General features: G+C 36.8%; 1 protein-coding gene and 1 pseudogene across 1 annotated transcript; both read left to right on the forward strand.

Annotated features, from left to right (window-relative positions):
- The first annotated feature begins 13,619 nt into the window (after nucleotides 1-13,619).
- On the forward strand, nucleotides 13,620-15,180 carry SDR2 (NAD(P)-binding Rossmann-fold superfamily protein). Its single transcript, XM_047320512.2, has 2 exons — nucleotides 13,620-13,759; nucleotides 14,148-15,180. The coding sequence occupies exons 1-2, from the start codon at nucleotides 13,680-13,682 to the stop codon at nucleotides 14,965-14,967; spliced, it is 900 nt and encodes a 299-aa protein (XP_047176468.1). The 5' UTR covers nucleotides 13,620-13,679; the 3' UTR covers nucleotides 14,968-15,180.
- Nucleotides 15,181-21,562: 6,382 nt separating this feature from the next.
- Nucleotides 21,563-22,467, forward strand: LOC148202204 (uncharacterized; annotated as a pseudogene).
- Nucleotides 22,468-23,519: the final 1,052 nt, after the last annotated feature.

Genomic DNA, 23,519 nt, shown 5'->3' on the forward strand with positions numbered 1-23,519 from the left:
AGAAATTAATTGTCGAAAACGAAATCCCAAAAGGGTTGTTTTTTCATCTTTTATTATGGTTTTTTTTTCCCTTTCACACATCTAGCACAAATATTTTTTTATTGATCTAGACTTTTCTTCAAAGGATTCGGGCCTACGATCATGTCAAGGGTTTTTCTTTCTGCACCCCATATAATTTCTTCTTGCACTCCATCGATATGTGAATTTTCGGATTTTACTTTTTTGAAAACACGAGACCCATTCTGGAAATAATTTTTCGGAAATGTCTTTCCAGAACAACCACTCACCCTCGGATCAAAATTTCCAGAAGTTTATATTTATGTGATGGAATACAGAAAGAAAGCTTTTTCTCATATGGATTACACAATTTGAGGGTAAAGCGAGAATTTTAGTACTTATAGGGATCCGGGAGAAAAAGGCGGAAGGTACAGAAAGAAATCCCGAAAATGGTGTCTTCGTTGTCCGGTTTTAAACCTAAGCCCATCTGAAAATACCTCCGTAAAGCCCATGCATTTGCTAGGCCCGGTGTTTTTCCTTTAAAATTACAGCTTAAAATTTAGTCGGCAAAAATGAACAAATTGTTTTTTCTTTGGACAATGTAGGAAAAGTAAATGTAATAATTACAGGCCCGTGGTCCTGGAAGAGTTTTAAATGAAGGAGATTTTGAAAAACAAGAGTGATGGAAAGGTGGTGGTGAGACCACATGAAACACGACACTTTATAAAAATGTATTTTTGCACTTAAAAGTGGTCGTCATACGATGTCTTTACCTTCGTCGTGTTTTATGTTCTTGTACTCGTGCTTGACCACAATGTTTCTTCTTTATTCCTCTTCCCCTCAAGTTTTGGTCTTAGAATCCTTACAAATTAAAGCAAAAAGCATTTTAAATGAGAGAATAAGGAGTAGTTTGACGTGCTTAGTGCAAAGTTGGGATCTTAATTATGGCATGAAGATAATGCACTACCAAATAACAAAGCCAATCTGCCGACTTCATTCTATATATTTCTACTTCCTTTCGTTATCGTGTTTGCCTTTCTATATGAAGACACGGTTGGGACCAGAAGCGCAATACAGTGGCAGCGAATGGGAAACATTTTACAATGTAACTCCCATTAATGGTTTATATGGACCCTCTCCTTTTCCTTTTCGACTCACCATATTTTTCAAGATGCACTACTTTTATATGAAATTTTTCATAAAAGGAGGGTTTTTCATATATTTATCCATCTAATTCAATCACATAAAATTAGTTTATGTACTGAATGGTCATATGAATATATAGTGGGGTCAATCGGATGAAGCCATTAAGAAGAAACGACCGGTTGAATAAGTTGATGTCTACACGTTATGTAAAAGGGGAGACTGAACACACGACTTCCAAAAAATAACTATTCTTAAACATCACTTCTAATCAAGAATTACTAGTAAGCATTACTTATTAGGCAATGAACCATGATTGGACCGTGATTAGAAATTCACTAATTTAAGACCCATATTGAAACCTTACTAGGCAATGAGTCGTGATTGGACTGTGATTAGGGTTTCACTAGTCTTAGACCCATATCGAAACTTATAAGTAGAGGTCAAAAGAAAGGAGGTAGGTAATTGTATTTATTACCCCAATCGGATCAACCACTGACTTGAGCGTCAGAGTGCCTTTGATAAATACACCTAGGCAGTTTGAAGCATACACAAGGAAAGATTTTGATTAAAAACGTTCAAAAGTATCTAAAGTGAACTTGGAATAAAGTATGAAAGAATGTTTTTTTGGAGATTCTCTACACCCGGTTTGTAAGGTGAAGTTTCTATCTATTTATATATTTTTAGTCAATATGAAACTTTAACTTAAAAATTGATATAATTTTTAATTTAAAATCTTCAAATAATAAGTTTATAATTTTTTTTATACCGTGTTTAATTTTATTAATTTTATTCCATTAATGGTTTATGATCTATTTCCCTTATTTATTTTATTTTATTTTGGATTCACCAGATTTTCCACGATACACAATTATTTCATTTTATCAAAATTGCTTTATTTCTAATTTTACAACCGTTATTGAAGGACATGCACGAGTGTTTGTCGATTGTCTTGGTTAGGATTTCGGTAACTTTATTAGTTAATTTACTAAAACATATTCAATGTTGAATTGAGTTAACTAGAATTTAGACAAATTTATTATTCAATTTATTAAAAGAAATATGTGATTAAGTTGAGTTTTGTTGACAAATATCACACCGTTTTTATTTCTAATATCATTCTACTAGCAGAAAAATAAATAAACAAAAAATTATACAAAACAAATTCAATAATTGTCTAAAAATAACAAAAAACATAACATCATGGTCAAATTTGTATAACACAAAAAAGTACTTTTAATCCTTTGACTTTTGATCCCAAATATTTACGCTGTCTAAAACAAAAATTTAATTATACATCACACCACTTTATTACAAAAATATAAAAAAAATCAAACAAACTTCAAAACAAGAAATACTGTGTATCTTAAATCCATTATATAATTTGTATCATCTATTCTAAGACATATCCAAATAATGAGACTTACAAAATATATTTTCATCGACTAACAATTTTTTTCACTTCTTATATTAAACTCTACACAAGACAATTCACTTTGGAATGGATTGAATTTATTAAATCAAGGTTAAGTTTTGAAAAATATTTATCATTTTGTTATGAAATAATAATGTTTAATTATTAACCTAATTAAAAAATATAATTATTACAAAAATTAATTTTAAGTTTGAAGTGTCACATCCCAATATTATACTTCATGCAGGTATAAAATTAAGACGTCAACATAGATGATAATAGAAAACAGTTAGAATAATAAAATAACAAATAAGGTTCTAAGAAATTAAAATTTAAGGATTACAGTAATCCGGAATGTAGAAGAAATTTTAAAACGTTGAATACTAAAGTACTTCAAAATACAAGAACTGGAATTGTTCAGATACATGGAAAGCTATGGAATTCCTAGAGAGACTAAGAAGTTGCTTCCTCATTCCCTTCCAGGACATTCTCCACTGAGGCCTCATTCTCCTCTGTTCACATCCAAGTGGATGATCATTGCAAAAGAAAAAGCATACAACAAACACAAACACAAACAAGCAAGGGTGAGCTAATTATATAAAATCATGCAACTCAATTTAAGCATATACATATAAGAAATAACTCACACCAATTAATTTCAGAAATACAACCTAAGCATGTTAATTTCTAGACTTGACTCGTCCGGACTTTAAAATGATAGTCGGGCTATGGCGAGTCTTGCACCCGTGGTGACTTATGAAACTTGGGTTCCCCACCCTGCCACACTCACGAGGTTAGTCCGTTTCGCGCCTTGAGGCATACTGGGAGCCCCCAAGACTAAGGACCTCCTGCTACTCCTCACCACATGGTCCAACCTCTCTAAGTGAGTATGATTGACCATTGGAGCGTCAGAATGACTCCCAAGGCTGAGCCCCTACTTTTCATTTTAAAACACTAAGAATCTCACCAAGAGATTCTACATTTGAAACTACCATAAGCAACCATGAAATCCTGTTTCAGTCTTTCCCAATTCACACACCTTTGAATTATAATCAAACCACATATTTAAGCCTTAAATATCAAATCATATATAACAGAACATGCTCCACAACCAATTTCAATCATCTCTAATAGATGATATTGTCATGTTATCACCAAACAGTAATATATACCAAACAGTAAGATAAAGATCATGGATTATATGTAAAAATAATAATAGCATAATCTCTAAAAAACTAAAACAATTTTATCACTGCAAATTTAATATACTAAATGAAATAATAAATAAAAAAAAAGAAAACAACTTGCACCTTATTCTTTTGATAGATTCATAAAAATATAATACATATATATAAATACATATATATTACGTTACCTATGTATATTATATATATTACGTTAATTATAATATATTATATATATAACGTTACCTATCTATATTTTATATATATATATATATATATATATATATATATATATATATATATTACGTTACTATAAATATTTATATTTATAATATTAAACTAATATATATATATATATATATATATATATATATATATATATATAAGGGTTAAATATGTTTTTAGTCCCTAAACTATTGGTCGTTTCTGGTTTTCGTCCCTCTTCCAAAGTAAGGTACAATTTGGTCCTCATTCTTTAGAAAAACGTTCGTTTTAGTCCTCAAAATTTTGTTTTTAGTCTTCGTTTTAGTCCTCAAAACGTTCGTTTTTTCGACTAAAACGAACGTTTTTCAAAGATTGAGGACTAAAGTGTACCTTACTTTGGAAGAGGGACGAAAACCAGAAACGGTCAATAGTTTAGGGACTAAAAACATATTTAACCCTATATATAATCTATACATTATATAATATAATATATTATCATACGTATTATCTCTAAATAACTTACAATGTTCCCTTAATTATGAATCTGCTTGCTAAATTTTTCATTATCACAAAATACTTGTTCTCCACTTCACATCGCTACCCAATTGGTCACCGGAGAGGGTTCAGATGTCTGAACGCATCAGACTCACCTTCGGCGCTAGCACATATGACTAGTCACAACTGACTGAACCAGGCCAGGGCTGCTCTATGATCAGGGATATGCCAACTCAGATTTTTAAGTCCCCTCTATCCTACCAACAAAGAAAGGCTCTCAACCAATTTTTTTAATTAATTTATTTAAGTTACCTAAACTAATCTGTTGTGCTCTAAACCTCAATTGCCAATTTTTATTTTTTATTTTTTTATATATGTATATTATTTCCTCTCACGGTAATCTAAAACAATGTCTGTATACTTACTTACTACCCATATCAATGCCATTACAGAATCTTACTCCAAACCCTCAAACCAAAACAATTTCAGCCAACCAACTCATTCGAAACAGATTAAAATAATCATATCACAACATGCATACATTTACAAATCAGATTCAAGCAATAAATTCAGAGAAAAATAATTAGCTCCCCTCACCTGGTGGGTTGCTCAACACAGTTCACAGATGCTCTAACAGTACCCCCTACACCGTGCGAAACTGTACAGAACCTATAAATCACCAAATAGGTGCTAGACTTTAGCTCTTCGAGTCGGAATAAACCGAGAATGAAAGACAAAATCACACAGGGCACAGGAAATCAGAAAATGGTACAACCTAGAACAAGAACAGGAAAGAGGGAAAATCTACTTACCCGCTGAAACGCAAAACCAATCGGATGGTTTTGTAGCTCTTGACTCCAGGAACAAGAAAACACCACCAAATTAGGATTCAATCGGTGGAAATGGCTGGAAACCTAGAGAGAAGTCAGAGCACTTGAGTTAGGGCAAGATTTCTGTTCTAGAGAGAGAGGAATATGTGAAATGAAATCTGACTTGCAAGGAAAGAGCCCATCCCAAGGTTTAAGTGTCCTTGGGTCAATGGGTCTGGCTTGTTAAATTAGGGCCCAATGGCTTTATAAAATCTTCAGACTATTACATTCTCCCCAACAAGAAAATTTTCGGCCTCGAAAATTAAGTCTTACCGGTAATTAGATGAGGATAAGACCTCTGCATCTCTTCCTCCAATTCCCAAGTGGAGTCGCCCGTTCTTTCGTCCCAGATAACCTTGACAAGTCTGACTGCCTTGCCTTGAGGCCGCTTGGTTTGGTGTTCCTCTACCCTCACTGGTTGCACCTCGACAGATAAGTCTTCCCTCACTTGGACGTCTTCAACCTCCAACACATGAGTCGGATCGGGCACATATTTCCTAAGCTGGGAGACATGAAATACAGGATGAAGATTAGCCAGCTGAGGTGGCATGGCTATCTCATAGGCTACTGGTCCGATACGCCGCAGGATCTGATAAGGACCGAGGTACTTAGGGGACAATTTCCTCGCTCGAATAGCTCTTCCAACACCAGTGGTAGGAGTAACTCGGAGAAAGACATGATCTCCGATTGCAAACTCTAAGGGTTTTCGCCTCTGATCTGCATATGATTTCTGCCGGCTTTGAGATGCTTTCATTCTTTCCTGGATCAGTCTCACCTTCTCTGTGGTTTGCTGCACTAATTCTGGTCCTGTCAATACTGACTCTCCATCCTGAAACCAACAGAGAGGTGTTCTGCAGCGTCTACCATACAAAGCTTCGAATGGAGCCATACCAATACTGGCTTGATAGCTGTTGTTATAAGTAAATTCCACTAACGGTAACACCTCATCCCAAGCTCCCAGATGATCCAGTATACATGTTCTCAACAAGTCTTCTAAGGACTGGATCGTTCTCTCGGATTGGCCATCTGTTTGAGGATGGTAGGCTGAGCTCATCTGCAATCTGCTACCCATCTCACTCTGGAGTGTTTGCCAAAATCTAGAGGTGAACCGCGGATCCCTGTCTGATATGATGCTAGAAGGCACTCCATGCAATCTTACTATCTCCTTAATATATAGTTGCGCCAGTTTTGCCATGGACATCCTTAAGTCAATTGCCAAGAAGTGAGCACTCTTGGTCAATCTATCCACTATCACCCATATGGCATCATGTTTCCTGAAAGTGCGTGGTAAATGGGTAACAAAGTCCATAGCTATGCTATCCCATTTCCACTCCGGAATCTCCAAAGGCTGCAATAAACCTCCAGGTCTCTGATGCTTTACTTTGGCCTTTTGACAAGTAAGGCAAGAAGCAACAAATTGGGCCACATCTCTCTTCATACCCGACCACCAGAAGGACTTCTTAAGGTCCTGGTACATTTTAGTCATACCTGGATGTATACTAAAACGACTTCGGTGTCCTTCTTCAAGTATCAATCTCTTTAATTCCCCATCATTGGGGACGCATGTCCTTCCCTTGAATCGCAAGAGACCATCCGTCCCTGTGTTGAAATCCTTCCCCTTCTCTGTACCAATCAAGGCTGTGGATGTCTGAAGCTCAGGATCTAACAACTGCCCTTCTCTAATGCGTTCTATCAAGTTACTAGACACAACCAATTTACTGCATCTGATGCTGTCATCCTCCAATTCAACCTGTAGCTTCAAATCTCTGAAACTTTCCACCAATTCAAGCTCTCTAACCATCAATGATGAGATATGCACCGTCTTTCTGCTGAGGGCATCTGCCACCACATTCGCCTTTCCAGGGTGGTATAGGAGTTCAAAATCATAGTCCTTGAGGAACTCCATCCATCTCCTTTGCCTCATGTTAAGCTCTTTCTGATCAAAGAGGTACTTCAAACTTTTGTGGTCGCTGAACACTTGGAATTGGGCCCCATATAGATAATACCTCCAAATTTTCAAAGCAAAGACGACTGCAGCTAACTCCAAGTCGTGAGTGGGATAATTCTTCTCATGCACTTTAAGTTGTCTTGAGGCATAGGCAACCACTCTTCTTTCTTGCATCAGTACGCACCCTAGACCTTGGTGAGAGGCATCGCAATAGACCTCAAAAGGTCTACCAGTGTCTGGAATTACTAGCACTGGGGCGCTTGTCAACCTTTCCTTAAGCTCTTGAAAACTTGTTTCACATCTTTCAGTCCATACAAAGGGCTGATCCTTCCTGGTCAACTGAGTCAATGGGGATACTATCCTGGAGAAGTTTTCAATGAAGCGGCGATAGTAACCCGCCAATCCCACAAAACTCCTGATCTCAGTGACTGTCTTTGGCCTCTCCCATTCCATTACAGCTTGAACTTTGGCTGGATCAACAACAATACCACCAGCCGATATAACATGCCCTAGGAAACGGACCTCTTCCATCCAGAACTCGCACTTAGACAGCTTGGCATACAACTTTCTCTCTCTCAACACCCCAAGCACTGTCCTCAAGTGACCTTCATGGTCTTCCCGAGTCTTAGAATAGATTAGAATGTCATCAATGAATACAATCACAAATCTATCTAAGAACGGTCTGAAAATCCGGTTCATGTAGTCCATGAAGATAGCAGACGCATTGGTTACGCCAAAAGGCATAACTACATACTCGTAGTGGCCATATCTGGACCTGAAAGCTGTCTTCTGAACATCATCTGCTTTCACCAAGATTTGGTGATACCCTGATCTCAAATCTATTTTGGAGAACATTGTAGCTCCATGCAGCTGGTCCATCAGATCATCTATTCTCGGCAATGGGTACTTGTTTTTAATTGTCAGCTTATTTAATTTTCGGTAGTCAACACACAATCTAGAAGTGTCATCCTTCTTCTTCACCAATAGTACTGGCGCACCCCATGTTGACACACTGGGTCTGATAAATTGTTTCTCAAAAAGTTCTTCGATCTGTTTCCTCAATTCTGTTAGCTCCGCGGGAGCCATACGGTAAGGAGCTATAGACACTGGTCCTGCACCTGACACCAGGTCTATAGAGAATTCTACCTCACGGGGAGGAGGTAGACCAGGGACTTCCTCGGGGAAGACGTCTAAGAACTCATTCACCACCTGCAAATCCATTCTCTGGTCCCCTGGAACTGAGGAATTCAAGTCTTGAGTCGCATCTATGTGAGTCATAATTAGGAAACAACTCGCGCCTTCCCAAATGTCTTGCCCAAGTACGCTGAGAGACAAGGACATGTATTCATCTTCCTCAGGAAAGATAAGCTTCTTTCCTCCGCAATCTAGAAGGATACAATTGGCAGCTAACCAATCCATTCCTAGAATGACCTCTAGCCCCTGTAAAGGTAGACAAATAAGGTTCACTCTGAACCTTCGCCCCTCAACTTCTATAGGACATCTGGAACACACCGTAGACGTCCTGACTAGCCCAGCTGCCGGTGTAGAAACCACCAGGTCACACTGGAGCTCTCTGACCACTAGACCAAGCCTCTCCACACAAGACTTAGACACAAAAGAATGTGTCTCCCCCGAATCAAATAAAGTCACACATGAAGCTCCAAATAACAAGCACGTGCTGACAATCAAGTTACCTGCACTGACTGCCTCAGCTCCTGTCAGAGCGTATACTCTCCCTGCTGCCTGTGGCCTGACGCCACCCCTCTGAATAGCTCTGCCCGCTGGACGTGGTGGTGGTCCTGTCCTCCTAACAGTAGGACAATCTCTAGCATAGTGGTCGTCCTGCCTACAGAGGTTACACCTCTTGTACCCTATCAACTGAGGGCACACAGACTGAAGGTGTGGTCCTCCACATATATAACACCGAACAGGGCTGCTAAAACTGGGATGCCCCTACTGCACCGAAGGCTGAGAGGAGGAACTCCTGGACCCAGAAGACGTGGGCCTAGAAAAAGGGGTCGTCCTAGAGCTGGATCCCCCTCTAGATATTGCGGGTCCGCCAACCCTCAGTGGTTGGACTCGCTGGCCCTGTGACACTTCGGGCTCTGCCTATGTGTTCTCCATGTCTCGGGCCATCTCTACCAAAGTAGAGAACTCTCGGATGCGTAATCCTTTTACCATCAGCTTCACATCCTTCCTCAAACCGTTCTCGAATTTGCGGCATTACCACTCCTCACTTACTTGTACAGTGCTGAAGCGGAGAAGGTGTTTAAAACGGTCAGCATATTCTGACACCGACTTGTTTCCTTGAGCCAACTCCAGGAATTCTACCTCCTTAGCGAATCTGACGCTATCAGGGAAGTACTCCGTGTAAAACTTGGTCCTGAACAACTCCCAAGTAATAGGAGTCTCACGCCTCTCTAGGATCATCTTCACACTGTTCCACCAGTGGCCAGCTTCCCCTGTCAATAGATACTGAGTGTAGGCCAACTTCTTGTCATCCGGGCATCCTTTTGCCTCAAATATGCGTTCCATGTCTTGGAACCAATGATCCGCTTCATCCGGGCTGCACTTGCCAGTGAACCTGGCTGGATGGTGCTGGAGAAAGCTCTCCAAGGTCCACTCCTGAGTTGGAGCAACAGATGAGGAAGCACCCTGAGTAGGTACACCCCTGGCCAACATATCCATCAGCTGCCTCTGGGTGTGGTCAGATTCCGTCCTTGCATTCTCGGCAGATATCCTGGCATTTTCAGCGGCTATCCTAGCGGCTTCTAGGTTTTGAAGGGCAACCGTGTTTTGTTGCACCAGAGCAGTGTTTTGCTGCTGAAGAGCCTCAAGTACAGCCTCCAGTCTTGCATTGGACTCAGAGGGCTCATTTTGAGGAGGTGGAGGAGGTGGAAGCCTGGGCGCCATTATTCTGTTTCACACAAAAAGAACAGAACATCAATCGAATCAAAAAGAGCTAGACACGCTAAGAGTATAAGGGCAATAGCATGGCACACACGGAACCTAAGAGTTGTTCCTAAGAAAGAAACTGCTCTGATACCACTAATGTGACATCCCAATATTATACTTCATGCAGGTATAAAATTAAGACGTCAACATAGATGATAATAGAAAACAGTTAGAATAATAAAATAGCAAATAAGGTTCTAAGAAATTAAAATTTAAGGATTACAGTAATCCGGAATGTAGAAGAAATTTTAAAACGTGGAATACTAAAGTACTTCAAAATACAAGAACTGGAATTGTTCAGATACATGGAAAGCTATGGAATTCCTAGAGAGACTAAGAAGTTGCTTCCTCATTCCCCTCCAGGACATTCTCCACTGAGGCCTCATTCTCCTCTGCTCACATCCAAGTGGATGATCATTGCAAAAGAAAAAGCATGCAACAAACACAAACACAAACAAGCAAGGGTGAGCTAATTATATAAAATCATGCAACTCAATTTAAGCATATACATATAAGAAATAACTCACACCAATTAATTTCAGAAATACAACCTAAGCATGTTAATTTCTAGACTTGCTTTGTCCGGACTTTAAAATGATAGTCGGGCTATGGCGAGTCTTGCACCCGTGGTGACTTATGAAACTTGGGTTCCCCACCCTGCCACACTCACGAGGTTAGTCCGTTTCGCGCCTTGAGGCATACTGGGAGCCCCCAAGACTAAGGACCTCCTGCTACTCCTCACCACATGGTCCAACCTCTCTAAGTGAGTATGATTGACCATTGGAGCGTCAGAATGACTCTCAAGGCTGAGCCCCTACTTTTCATTTTAAAACACTAAGAATCTCACCAAGAGATTCTACATTTGAAACTACCATAAGCAACCATGAAATCCTGTTTCAGTCTTTCCCAATTCACACACCTTTGAATTATAATCAAACCACATATTTAAGCCTTAAATATCAAATCATATATAACAGAACATGCTCCACAACCAATTTCAATCATCTCTAATAGATGATATTGTCATGTTATCACCAAACAGTAATATATACCAAACAGTAAGATAAAGATCATGGATTATATGTAAAAATAATAATAGCATAATCTCTAAAAAACTAAAACAATTTTATCACTGCAAATTTAATATACTGAATGAAATAATAAATAAAAAAAAAAGAAAACAACTTGCACCTTATTCTTTTGATAGATTCATAAAAATATAATACATATATATAAATACATATATATTACGTTACCTATGTATATTATATATATTACGTTAATTATAATATATTATATATATAACGTTACCTATCTATATTATATATATATATATATATATATATATATATATATATTACGTTACTATAAATATTTATATTTATAATATTAAACTAATATATATATATATATATATATAATCTATACATTATATAATATAATATATTATCATACGTATTATCTCTAAATAACTTACAATGTTCCCTTAATTATGAATCTGCTTGCTAAATTTTTCATTATCACAAAATACTTGTTCTCCACTTCACATCGCTACCCAATTGGTCACCGGAGAGGGTTCAGATGTCTGAACGCATCAGACTCACCTTCGGCGCTAGCACATATGACTAGTCACAACTGACTGAACCAGGCCAGGGCTGCTCTATGATCAGGGATATGCCAACTCAGATTTTTAAGTCCCCTCTATCCTACCAACAAAGAAAGGCTCTCAACCAATTTTTTTAATTAATTTATTTAAGTTACCTAAACTAATCTGTTGTGCTCTAAACCTCAATTGCCAATTTTTATTTTTATTTTTTTATATATGTATATTATTTCCTCTCACGGTAATCTAAAACAATGTCTGTATACTTACTTACTACCCATATCAATGCCATTACAGAATCTTACTCCAAACCCTCAAACCAAAACAATTTCAGCCAACCAACTCATTCGAAACAGATTAAAATAATCATATCACAACATGCATACATTTAAAAATCAGATTCAAGCAATAAATTCAGAGAAAAATAATTAGCTCCCCTCACCTGGTGGGTTGCTCAACACAGTTCACAGATGCTCTAACCGTACCCCCTACACCGTGCGAAACTGTACAGAACCTATAAATCACCAAATAGGTGCTAGACTTTAGCTCTTCGAGTCGGAATAAACCGAGAATGAAAGACAAAATCACACAGGGCACAGGAAATCAGAAAATGGTACAACCTAGAACAAGAACAGGAAAGAGGGAAAATCTACTTACCCGCTGAAACGCAAAACCAATCGGATGGTTTTGTAGCTCTTGACTCCAGGAACAAGAAAACACCACCAAATTAGGATTCAATCGGTGGAGATGGCTGGAAACCTAGAGAGAAGTCAGAGCACTTGAGTTAGGGCAAGGTTTCTGTTCTAGAGAGAGAGGAATATGTAAAATGAAATCTGACTTGCAAGGAAAGAGCCCATCCCAAGGTTCAAGTGTCCTTGGGTCAATGGGTCTGGCTTGTTAAATTAGGGCCCAATGGCTTTATAAAATCTTCAGACTATTACATGAAGTCCTACTAAATTTATTTAAACTAATTCAAAACGTAATTTATTAATAATATAATATAATAGCTAGTTTCAAGGTAATAATTTATATAAAAGTAAGTTAATTTGAGATAAATTTAATTTAATCAAATTATAAATGAAAATTAATTTAATTTAATTAAATGAAATCGAGTCAAAGTTGAATAATTAGATAACTTAAACTCATAACTTAAAGTCAACATCACCAAACTAATGTGATTCATGTTAACATTTATTTAATACAGGTTTTTAACTACTTACGTTTCTTAAGCTATGATATTAATTGCTGGATACATAGTTCTGACCGACAATATTATATTATTTTAAAATTAATTGATCCAAGTTAATAGTAAGATTTGATGGTAATCCAACAATATATATTTATATACAATAAATTTTATATAACTTTTTTATTAATATATATTCGGTGAAGAGTTGGTTTTAAGTAATTTTTTATTTATTCCTGGAAAACGAGAAAGAGAATAAATATTTTCTTGATTGGTGGGTTAAAAAATATATAGTCCTAAATATTGTTTAGTAAACTTACACTCCCAAATTTTAAGACTAAAAAGAATAAATATCTTTGTATTTTTGGAAATAAAAATGATTGCCTGCAATAATAACACATTCCTCACATTTATCTATTTTTCTTTTATACTTTACTTTTAATTTGTTAATTAAATAAAATTTATTTTTGTGAAATATCACCCTACATGATGATGGAATAGTTCTCTTTACTATAATATTCCTTAAAAATATAGTAGTAGATTTGTATGTACACGTGTTTATCTATCTATCTATATATATATATATCGGTTTGCACTTGAAACACCAATCATTTTGCAAAACCCTCTGCTACCTCTGTTTTTCTCTGACCTTTGCTCTCTTTCCATTCTCAACTCTCAACCATGATTGTCATGTCTGAGAAACCCCTTCAACCAGTTACTCCACAGGTTTCAGAAACCACCCTTTGTCCTTCTTCTAAGAGGTATTCAACTTTGTGCTTCAATGGTTTCTCTCTATAGCTTACACTTTCCAAATCATTTTTTTTTTGGCAAATGAAAAGTCTCTTCCACCCATCATTCGCTAGTTTGCAATCTTCAATCCTCTTCAGCTCGTTGAACTTCTAAGGAGAAACTATACATTATCTTTAGCACGGTCTAATGCTTTTGTAACATTGAATTAATGTTATTTTTGTTATTCAAATCTATTTAAAGAAGTAATATCTGTCAATAAAAGTTGTATGATCTGAGGTGTGGGTTGAATTTCTGACAGTGCATTTCTTTAGTCATGCTAGATATTATCAACATAAAAATCAAGAACCTTGCAAGTTATTGTTATTTTTTGCCTGTTAAATGTTTGATATTATACTTCAGGTTGGAAGGCAAAATTGCTATTGTAACTGGGGGTGCTAGGGGGATAGGTGAAGCAACTGTGAGAGTTTTTGTGAAGCATGGTGCAAAGGTGGTGATTGCTGATGTTGAGGATGCAGCTGGAGCCATGCTTGCAGAGACACTGTCTCCATCAGCCACCTATGTCCACTGCGATGTTAGCTTGGAGAAAGAGGTTGAGAACTTGGTGAGTTTCACAGTTTCTCGCTATGGACACCTTGACATCATGTTCAACAATGCTGGGGTGCTAGGGAACCAGTCCAAGAACAAGAGCATTGTGAACTTTGATCCTGATGAGTTTAACAGAGTGATGTGTGTGAATGTGAGGGGAGTGGCTCTGGGAATGAAGCATGCTGCAAGGGTGATGATTCCAAGAGGAGTAGGGTGCATAATCTCAACTTGCAGTGTTGCAGGGGTCATGGGGGGCCTGGGACCACATGCTTACACAGCCTCAAAGCATGCCATAGTTGGTCTTACAAAGAACACTTCTTGTGAGTTGGGGAAGTATGGGATAAGAGTGAATTGCATTTCACCATTTGGAGTGGCTACTTCCATGCTGGTGAATGCATGGAGGTCTTGTGAAGAGGAAGAGGACATCAATTTTGGGGTGCCCTTGCCAGAGGAGGTGGAGAAGATGGAGGAGTTTGTTAGAAGTCTTGCCAACTTGAGAGGAACAACTTTGAGGGCAGTGGACATAGCTGAGGCTGCACTTTATCTTGCTAGTGATGAATCTAAGTATGTCAGTGGCCACAATCTTGTTGTGGATGGTGGAGTCACTTCCTCAAGAAATTGTATTGGATTGTAACTTCAATTTCTTGGTTTATTCATGTTCCTTGTTTTTCTTCATAGTTGGTAGCTGCCGGTGTAGGATCATGCAAATGTGTCAAGCTTGTGCAATGATTCTCAATCAATAATTCTTCAGTATGCACACTTGCAGTTATTCTGAACACTGATTAAGTCAAGGATTTTTTCTCAACTCGGTCTACTATGGTTGAATATATGTTATTTTGATTGTAAATGAAGCCTTTTGAATATACCAAAATATCACTAATTTTGGGTGCGATATTGTTTTTTCCTAGTATGTGGGGTTCTTGAAGATTCACTCAGTAATTAGTAGTTTGAGTTTAAGTTCTGCATACATAAACATACAATTATATTAAATGATTACAAAAATTATTATTTGATGATGTATCTTTCATGAAAGATGATTATAGAGAAGATACAACACTAACTATTACATGATACATAACATTAATGAAATATGAGTTTAACACAAAATAAAAAATTAATACTACCTTTTACTCCTTGAAATAATAAATTTGTAAATTTTCATCAATATGTATTACTCAACCAAAACTTAATAAATTTTATCAAAGTTAAACAAAATTATATATACTAGGGTGCAATGATCTTGTAACAAAAGTAATCAAGCATTAAAGAGGGAGCAATAATATTAATTAGGTGGCATCCACTACACTTGCTTTCTCATGAGATTGGAGAGGGTGATTATAGTAAGATGTATGATTTATGAGCTTCATTAGTTTATGTTGAATCACCCAATATGTAGTTCAGAAACTACAACCAAGTTGATGAAAATGCAGAGTATTCTGATGAACAATCATACACTAACATTATTTTTGGCATTTTAAATATTGGAGAAGATCCAAATAGAGGTTTGTGTGAGGGTCACGTAGCCCTTTGTCTAAGGGCACTGTATTTGGTTGACCTTAAGAATCCCATAGTGTGGGAATCAAACACAACTTGTTATTAGAAAATGAGATACGACAGCGAAGAAAGCAGGGGATTGTGGGGTTTTAAAAATTCTGAAGCTCAATATCTTGTTCAAGATAATCATGACTCGTATCTTGTTTTGGTTTTGGACCCTAATGTTCCTAGACTAACTACTTTATATTCAATCGTGATTTCTAAGTTATAACACAGATTTCAAAATCATCAAGGTCTTGAAGACTGGGAAATGTCTGAAATATTCAACATCGATGCATTTTATGAGGCACCAAATAATCTTTTATTAATAATATTTCAATATTAACATAATGGTTTTCCATATATAAATCCCAATTACAACAAATACTTTAGAGTTTATTCAAACTTTAGTATATTTTTTTTTTCAGAGAGGTTTTTGACGTATGTTGTAGAAATGAAAAATATTAGTTTTTGTATGTGTCATAGTTGTTTATTTACCTTCTAAATCTTATTTAAACTGAAGTTGAGGTTTTGGGTCCCAATGAATAATTTTTAAATATGATTCCAACTTTTGAGTGCTTCGCTATCAAATTGTTAAATATTGTACAAGAAGAGGGGACAAAACCCACTTACAACTTGAACAAATTATTCACATTTTGTGGGATTAGCATAATATTGTTGGGAAGCTAGTGTATTGATTGCACAACTTCTAAATTAATAGGTATTATGTGAGATGATTAGTGGAATTAGGTAGCTTGAGAAGACTTTACATGCAAAATAAGTGTTCTACAACACAACCTGCTTGTAAAAAGGCTTTATTGTCTTTAATGTCCAATCAATCAAACAATAAATTTCTTAAAATGATGCAATGTATTTATTTCTTATATGTTTATGATTTGTAGCAACCACCAACCATAGGTCTTTGCCGATTTTTCTGCATTTTTTCTTTCAACAAGATATTGTTAAGTATATATATACGTCCAGCTTACTCAAATTTTATGAAATTTTAATGAAATTTAAATCTGGTTAAAGTTTATTTAGTGGTAATTAGTGAGATAATATTGCTGGGTTAATATGTATACAAAATTATCAACACTTAATCATGCTTTCTGGTTGCTGTATTCAAAATATTGGAAATTTGAGGAAAACGCTAACACACATAACGTGTGTATCAACTGACAAATATAAGCGTATTGGATACGTCGGCAAAAGAGACCACTTAACTCAAATTTTTCAACTTTTGCATTGTTGTTATCCATTAAAAAAATATTTTTTTTAAGTTTGATTTTTATTTTAATTCATATTTTCTAATTTTTTGTAATTTACCTTAAATTTGGGTGTTATAGACTCTAATTCATGAATAAGAGGAAAATTCAATTTTATTTTTCACACAAACGCGTTCACATTAAATAAATGGATTTGGGAGACAGAGTAAATGAATTTGAGGGTAAATTGATTGTTATTTTTTGGTTTGGTTTAAACCATCATATAGTCCTCATATTTTTAGGACATGCCATTCTTGATAATTTCAGTGGCTGATGTGTTTTAGGTCATTGTACTAAGCTTTAACAACCCCCAACTCTGACTGCAAGACTCTGACCTCAGTTTCTTTTTCATCCTTGTGGTGGATGATTATGTTTAGCTCATTAAGTGACTCTTCTGTCTCCCTCTTCAACAATTTAATTATTGCCAACAATTCATTTCTTTCCACAATTCCTTTATGTAAAAGTGTCTCAAATTCCTCTGCTGATTTCTTCATAATTTCCAAATCAATTTTTAAATTTTCCTTATCTTCTACTTACTCAAGTAAGCATGACATCTCCATGGTTTTCCTGCTTCATCTAACTCATCTTTGTCTCTACTGTACATCTCTATTTCACCATAGAGGTATACTATTTTCTTCTCCAATTAGTATGTCTCCTTGGCTTTGGCGTGATCCTTAACCAGATCCTCCAATGCTTTCTGTTCTTCATCATCATCATCCGATTCGCATTTAGAGAGGTTTATCTTTTTCTCTACTAAAATTTTATCACGATTGTTTGCATAGGAATGGTTACACATATGAATTTTTTTCTGTTCCAACATTTCATCGAGCTCCTACATAGCAAGAACCAGTTCAACATTAGATTCTTGCATCTTCTTTAATTGTAACCTGAGATTTGCATTAAGGTCTTTCACTGAATTTTAAAGTAACTTTACCTCTAGATCACAACTCTTTTTCGTGAAAAAAAAAAGAAAATAAGAAAGTGAATACTAACATGCAAAACAACATCACAATGAGAAATCCTGATGGGAAGAGAAACAAAAGAGGGCTTTGTGGTCTCCACATAATCGGCAAAGCCTCAACTGATTATCTTCGTCTTTTATCCAATTCGCATTTAAATCTCTTTCACGGTGTTTGTCTTGTGTCCAAAATCTCTAATTCTCTTTCGAAATCCCTCTTTCTGTAAACTCTATGTAGTTGAAATCCCTAATCTGAACTACATAAAATCCCTAATTTATTTTGCTACCCACATTGACCAATTAAATAATGTCATGTCAAAAACTATTACATCATCATAATTTAAATCTTAATTCCACGTAATATAAACATTCAGATCAACATGTTTATTGTGCAACACGTCAGCAACTCTTCACGCGGTTTCTGACCACTTAATGGAAAGTGCTTAATTGTTACGAATTTACAAAATTTAGGACCCAATTGAGATCGTTTTAAACAAAAGGACTAACTTGATATTCCTCAACAAATATGAGAAGCATTAGAGGATTTAAACCTTATTTTGTTTTTAACGGATTTGGAGGTGAGTGAGAGTGAAATTGGTAAAAAATAGTGTAAGATTTAACCAATGTGACAGATAAAAAAATGGTTTAATTGGTAGAAATTGAAGATTATCAAAATGTCCTTAATAGTAAAAGTAATATAAACAATAATTGTTAATAATATATATAATTGTTAAAATTATTATAAGGAGAGAAAAAAATAATTTTTTTTAAAATAAAAAATATTTACATTTGAGTAAACACCAAACCAAAACTACAACAACTCCATTGGAATGAACAATGAAGCTTGGAATCGGTTACACCTGTGTTTGAACCAAATACGCCTACGGTGTAACCAAATACGTCATGCTCATAACCAAATACGACTTCTTCATGATTTTTTACATAAGGTGGAATCAATTCCCCGTCCTTTGGAATCGAATACGGTTTGTGTCTTCGTATTCAGCCTCGAGCTCCATTGGTTCAAAGTTCAGCTTCTTCAACATTCACTACTTCAATCCTCATCCATGATTGCACCATGTGCCTTCACAATGTTGGAACAACCGATACCGATTTTGCGCAACGGAAATATTAAAACAGAGTACGATACGAATTGTTAAAAGCAAAGAACTTGTTCGGTCAATTTAAAATATGGTTCCTTTAATTTTCTTATAAACTTTTTATCAAACAGTTGATGAGCAGAAAATATAAGAGTGTAAGGAGTAGAAAAAATCACACAACTGATTTTTATCCTGGTTCGAATCAAAAGATTCTACGTCTAGTCGTTAATCACTATAATTAGTGATTAACTTTTCCACTAAAATATTTTTTGTACATATTACAAGATTTCAAATAAAGATTAAGAAACAATAACACCTTTCGTTTGACAAACGAACGAAAGAATGCAACAAGAACCTTCCTTCGACAAACGAACCAGAAGAGCTTCCTTCGACAAACGAACCGAAAACAACAACTCTTCCAACTTGAAGAGAACCGCTCAGACCTTTGATACACAGAGCGTAAGCTTCTCCTATTCACAATACTTGACAAGAGCAAGAACTAGCACTTGAGAACTTCCTCAGATTTCACTATATTCTCAAATTCGCAAAGTTGTCTTTTGAAGGTTCTAACAAAGAGATTTATAACCTACTGGTCTGAAAATGAAAAGACGCATTCCAACTTCTAGTGATAATCGATTATTGTAAGTAATAATCGATTATATGCGAGACATGGACCAGTTAGGATATTTAACTCGTCAATCGGTCGGCTCGAGTTCTTCACCTTCTGCCACTCGGTTTTTGATTCGTCACAGCCTCGTGTCGTTCGATTCAACCCCTTATCACCTTCTGCCGTTCGGCTCGGTTCCTCAGCTTTCCAACGTTCGATGCTAACTACTCGGTCTCGGTCATTCCTTACTTGGTCTCACAGCTCTCCACCGCTCGACTTGATTCCTTACTGCCTTTCATCGTTCGGTTCGATCACTCACAACCTTATACCGTTCGGTTATCTTCTTATCTCATACAACTTTCCACCGCTCGGCTTAATTCTCGTATACCTTCCAACACTTCATTTTATTCTAGTTTGGACTTAATATCGTTACGCTTCTTTACAGAGCCGTTCGGTCCGTAACTGTGCTCGACTTGTGTTCGACACCATTTGGTTATTAACTTTTCGGCATGTGTTTAGCCTGTGTTCAACTTCAACCTGTTAGTGATTATTCGGTCTTTTAGTTTTGTTCAGCCTTCAACTTGTCTTTTAGTTGTGTTCGGCTTCCACCTATTAATCTACTATACGTCGTTCAACCTTTTTTATATGACCGTTCGGTCTTCAATTGATGATGACCATTCGGTTTTGAACAGTGGTCACCCTTTAACTACTGTACGTTGTTCAACTTTCAACTTTTATATGTCGTTCGGTCTTTTAGCTGTGTTCGGCCATGAACAGTGTTCGACCTTGTTCTGATTGTAGCCGTTCGGTTTTTAATCGCGTTCGGTCATTGTTTGTTAGAGATCATTCGATCTTCAACTGTTATACGCTGTTCGATTTGCATCTAGGCTCTTGTTCCCTTTCCTCGTGGACCAACATACAAGAATGCTTTTAAGCTTAATGCAACAAGGGTCTTCATATTCTTCACTTTGTAGCATCATCAAAATCATTGTCTTCAACACACCAACGCTTCTCATTGGTAACACACACACCATGTCAACAAAATGAATGGAAAAAGATATGCAATTGTATATTTATTTGTAACGGTTATTCTCTTAATTAGGATAATTATCTGTAGTAAATGTATATATGATAGTTTAGCTTATTTAGTGGGCTGAAAATCAGCTTGACAGATTGTAATCATTTGTATTTATATGAAAATTCTCTAGCAAGAGTAGAGACAGTTTTTTTGGCTCAATCTTCTCTGAGTTTAACATGGTATCAGTCCTAGTTACGATCCCAAAACCTAGTTTGTGTTTTTTCAGCCTTGTCCTAGATTCATGATCATGCTTCATGATTCTTCTTGGTTATTTTTTTTTCTCGTTTCCTGTTTCCCTAGCTCGATGACTTCCGAAAAATATGATGTCTTATACATTTGCCTTAATGAAAAAAACTACTCAACTTGGGCATTCCAATTCCAGATCTTTGTCACCGGAAAAGACTTGTGGGGTGATGTTGATGGCAGCATTCCTGCCCCTAACAAAGACCAAGAGACGGTTGCTCATGCCAAATGGGCAGTCAAAGATGCTCAAGTCATGACTTGGATCCTTGGTTCCGTTGATTCGAACATTGTCCTGAATCTTCGCCCTTACAAGACTGCAACCACAATGTGGTCTTACCTGAAGAAAATTTATAGTCAAAATAATGCAGCTCGCCGATTCCAGCTTGAGCACAACATCGCTATATTTAAACAAGATAGTCTCTCCATCTCTGATTTTTACTCTCAATTCATGAATCTTTGAGCTGAATACACTGATATAGTTTATGCAAACTTGCCTTTTGAAGGTCTAAGTTCCGTACAAACAATCCATGATATTACTAAACGTGACCAATTTCTTATGAAATTGTGATCTGACTTTGAAGGTATCTGGTCCAATCTCATGCATAGAGATCCTGTGCCATCGTTGGATGCATGTCTCAATGATTTGTTACGTGAAGAACAACGTCTTCTTACACAGTCCATCATTGAAGAACAAAGATTATCTACTGTTCCAGTAGCATATGTGGCACAAGGGAAGTCACGCCGCCATGTCATGAGTACTATTCAATGTTTTAGTTGCAAGCGATTTGGCCACTATGCTTCAACCTATCCAAAAAAATCTGCAACTACTGCAAAAAGGATGATCATATTATTAAGGAATGCCCAATAAGGCCACCACGACGACCTGCAACAACTTTTACAACCACAACTGATTCTTCTGTTACGAACAGTTCTGCCAATTCAGCACCTGTCCATCAAAATGCTACTACTGATGTTTCAACTTTGACCCTTGAAATGGTTCAACAAATGATCATTTCAGCTTTTTCTGCTTTGGGATTCTGAGGTAACTCCTCTTCACCATAGTACTTTGATTCCGGGGCCAACCACATGACCAACAATACTCGATTCCTTACTAATATTAAAAAAATATTTGGGGAATCTCAAGATACATACTGCTGGTGAAAATCAATTGCCTATAACAGAAACTGGTGATATTTCTTCATTTCTAACAAATGTCTTTGTTGCTCCTGGTCTCACTAGTAATCTCATTTTTGTTGGTCAATTAGTCGACAATGATTGTCGAGTTCAATTCTCACAGTCTGGTTGTCTTGTGCAGGATCAACACTCGGGGAAGATAATCGCGAAGGGGCCTAAAGTTGGACATCTTTTTCCCATCAATTTCTCGCTGTCTCAAAGTCTTTCTTTGCTTTTAGGCTGTGTTCGCATGAACGGAATTTACTGTTCATGCGAATTACAGAGCGATGAATTAAGCATGCCGTGGTGTTCGTTTGAGACGATTAGCGAGGAAAAGCGCGGACGGATTTGCAGGATACATCCCTTTTTCATCACCCGCGAAAGTGAGAAGATTTGCGCTGATTTTGACTGAAATGTCCAGTGTGCCCCTAACTTTATATTAAATTCCAATGTCAATCCTATGGAAATGAAAAGCAGTGCATCACATAACCGATTATGGTTAAGGGTAACTGATTACATGTATCAAACAAATCCAAAACAGTGAAGTATTTACTTTTGCACTGTGCATGCACGAGAAAGCAACTTGGCGTGGGGGCGTGGCACTGAAATATTCCTGAGCTACTACTAATAGTTGATAAGCTTCAAACAGCCATTGAACAGGAAAGATTCCTGCATCCACACAGTTACAGTGCAGAAGTGCCATTGACCCGTTGGTGAGAATTCAAACGTGGTTGGTTGTGGGTAGCTGATGTTATTTATTGAGTGGTAAGAAGCTTAATAAATTGGTTGGCAGTGTTGTAAGCTGTGTGCAAAGAGAGAGTGGTTCGGTGTAAGCTCAGACGACGACAAAGAGAAGAAGGTTTTCTTGAGAAGAAGAACAGCAAGTGGATAGGTCAGTAACATACCATTCTGGTTTATCATAGGAGATTTAGTTTGTTTTGATTTGCAGGTTGTATAGGAGGAGGAAGAAGCATGATCTGCGTGTTGGTGGAATGCAGGAGGTGGTTGTTGAAGATGAAGAAAGTCCAAGGGCGTGTTGGAGAAGATGGTGAACAGTGCACTAGATCCGCGTAATCGGTTACAGGCTGGGTGTTGCGGTTACAGAGAACTGAAGAAATGCATGCATTTCTGTAATCGGTTACGTGAAGTGGTAACCGATTACAGAGCTTCCCTGGTGGCTATTTTCTTACTGGTGCACGTTGAGGGGCTTCAAGAGTTGGGTGTTGAGGGGC

This window comes from Vigna umbellata, chromosome 3 (genome assembly GCF_029865625.1).
Source record: "Vigna umbellata cultivar VRB3 chromosome 3, Vumbellata_1.0, whole genome shotgun sequence".
NCBI classification, from domain to species: domain Eukaryota; kingdom Viridiplantae; phylum Streptophyta; class Magnoliopsida; order Fabales; family Fabaceae; genus Vigna; species Vigna umbellata.

Excerpts from the sequence above, each read along its gene's own strand:
- SDR2 (XM_047320512.2), top strand. The coding sequence starts at position 13,680 with ATGATTGTCATGTCTGAGAAACCCCTTCAACCAGTTACTCCACAGGTT. Across the intron at positions 13,760-14,147 it reads CTTTGTCCTTCTTCTAAGAG|GTTGGAAGGCAAAATTGCTA; the intron begins GTATTCAACTTT and ends ATTATACTTCAG.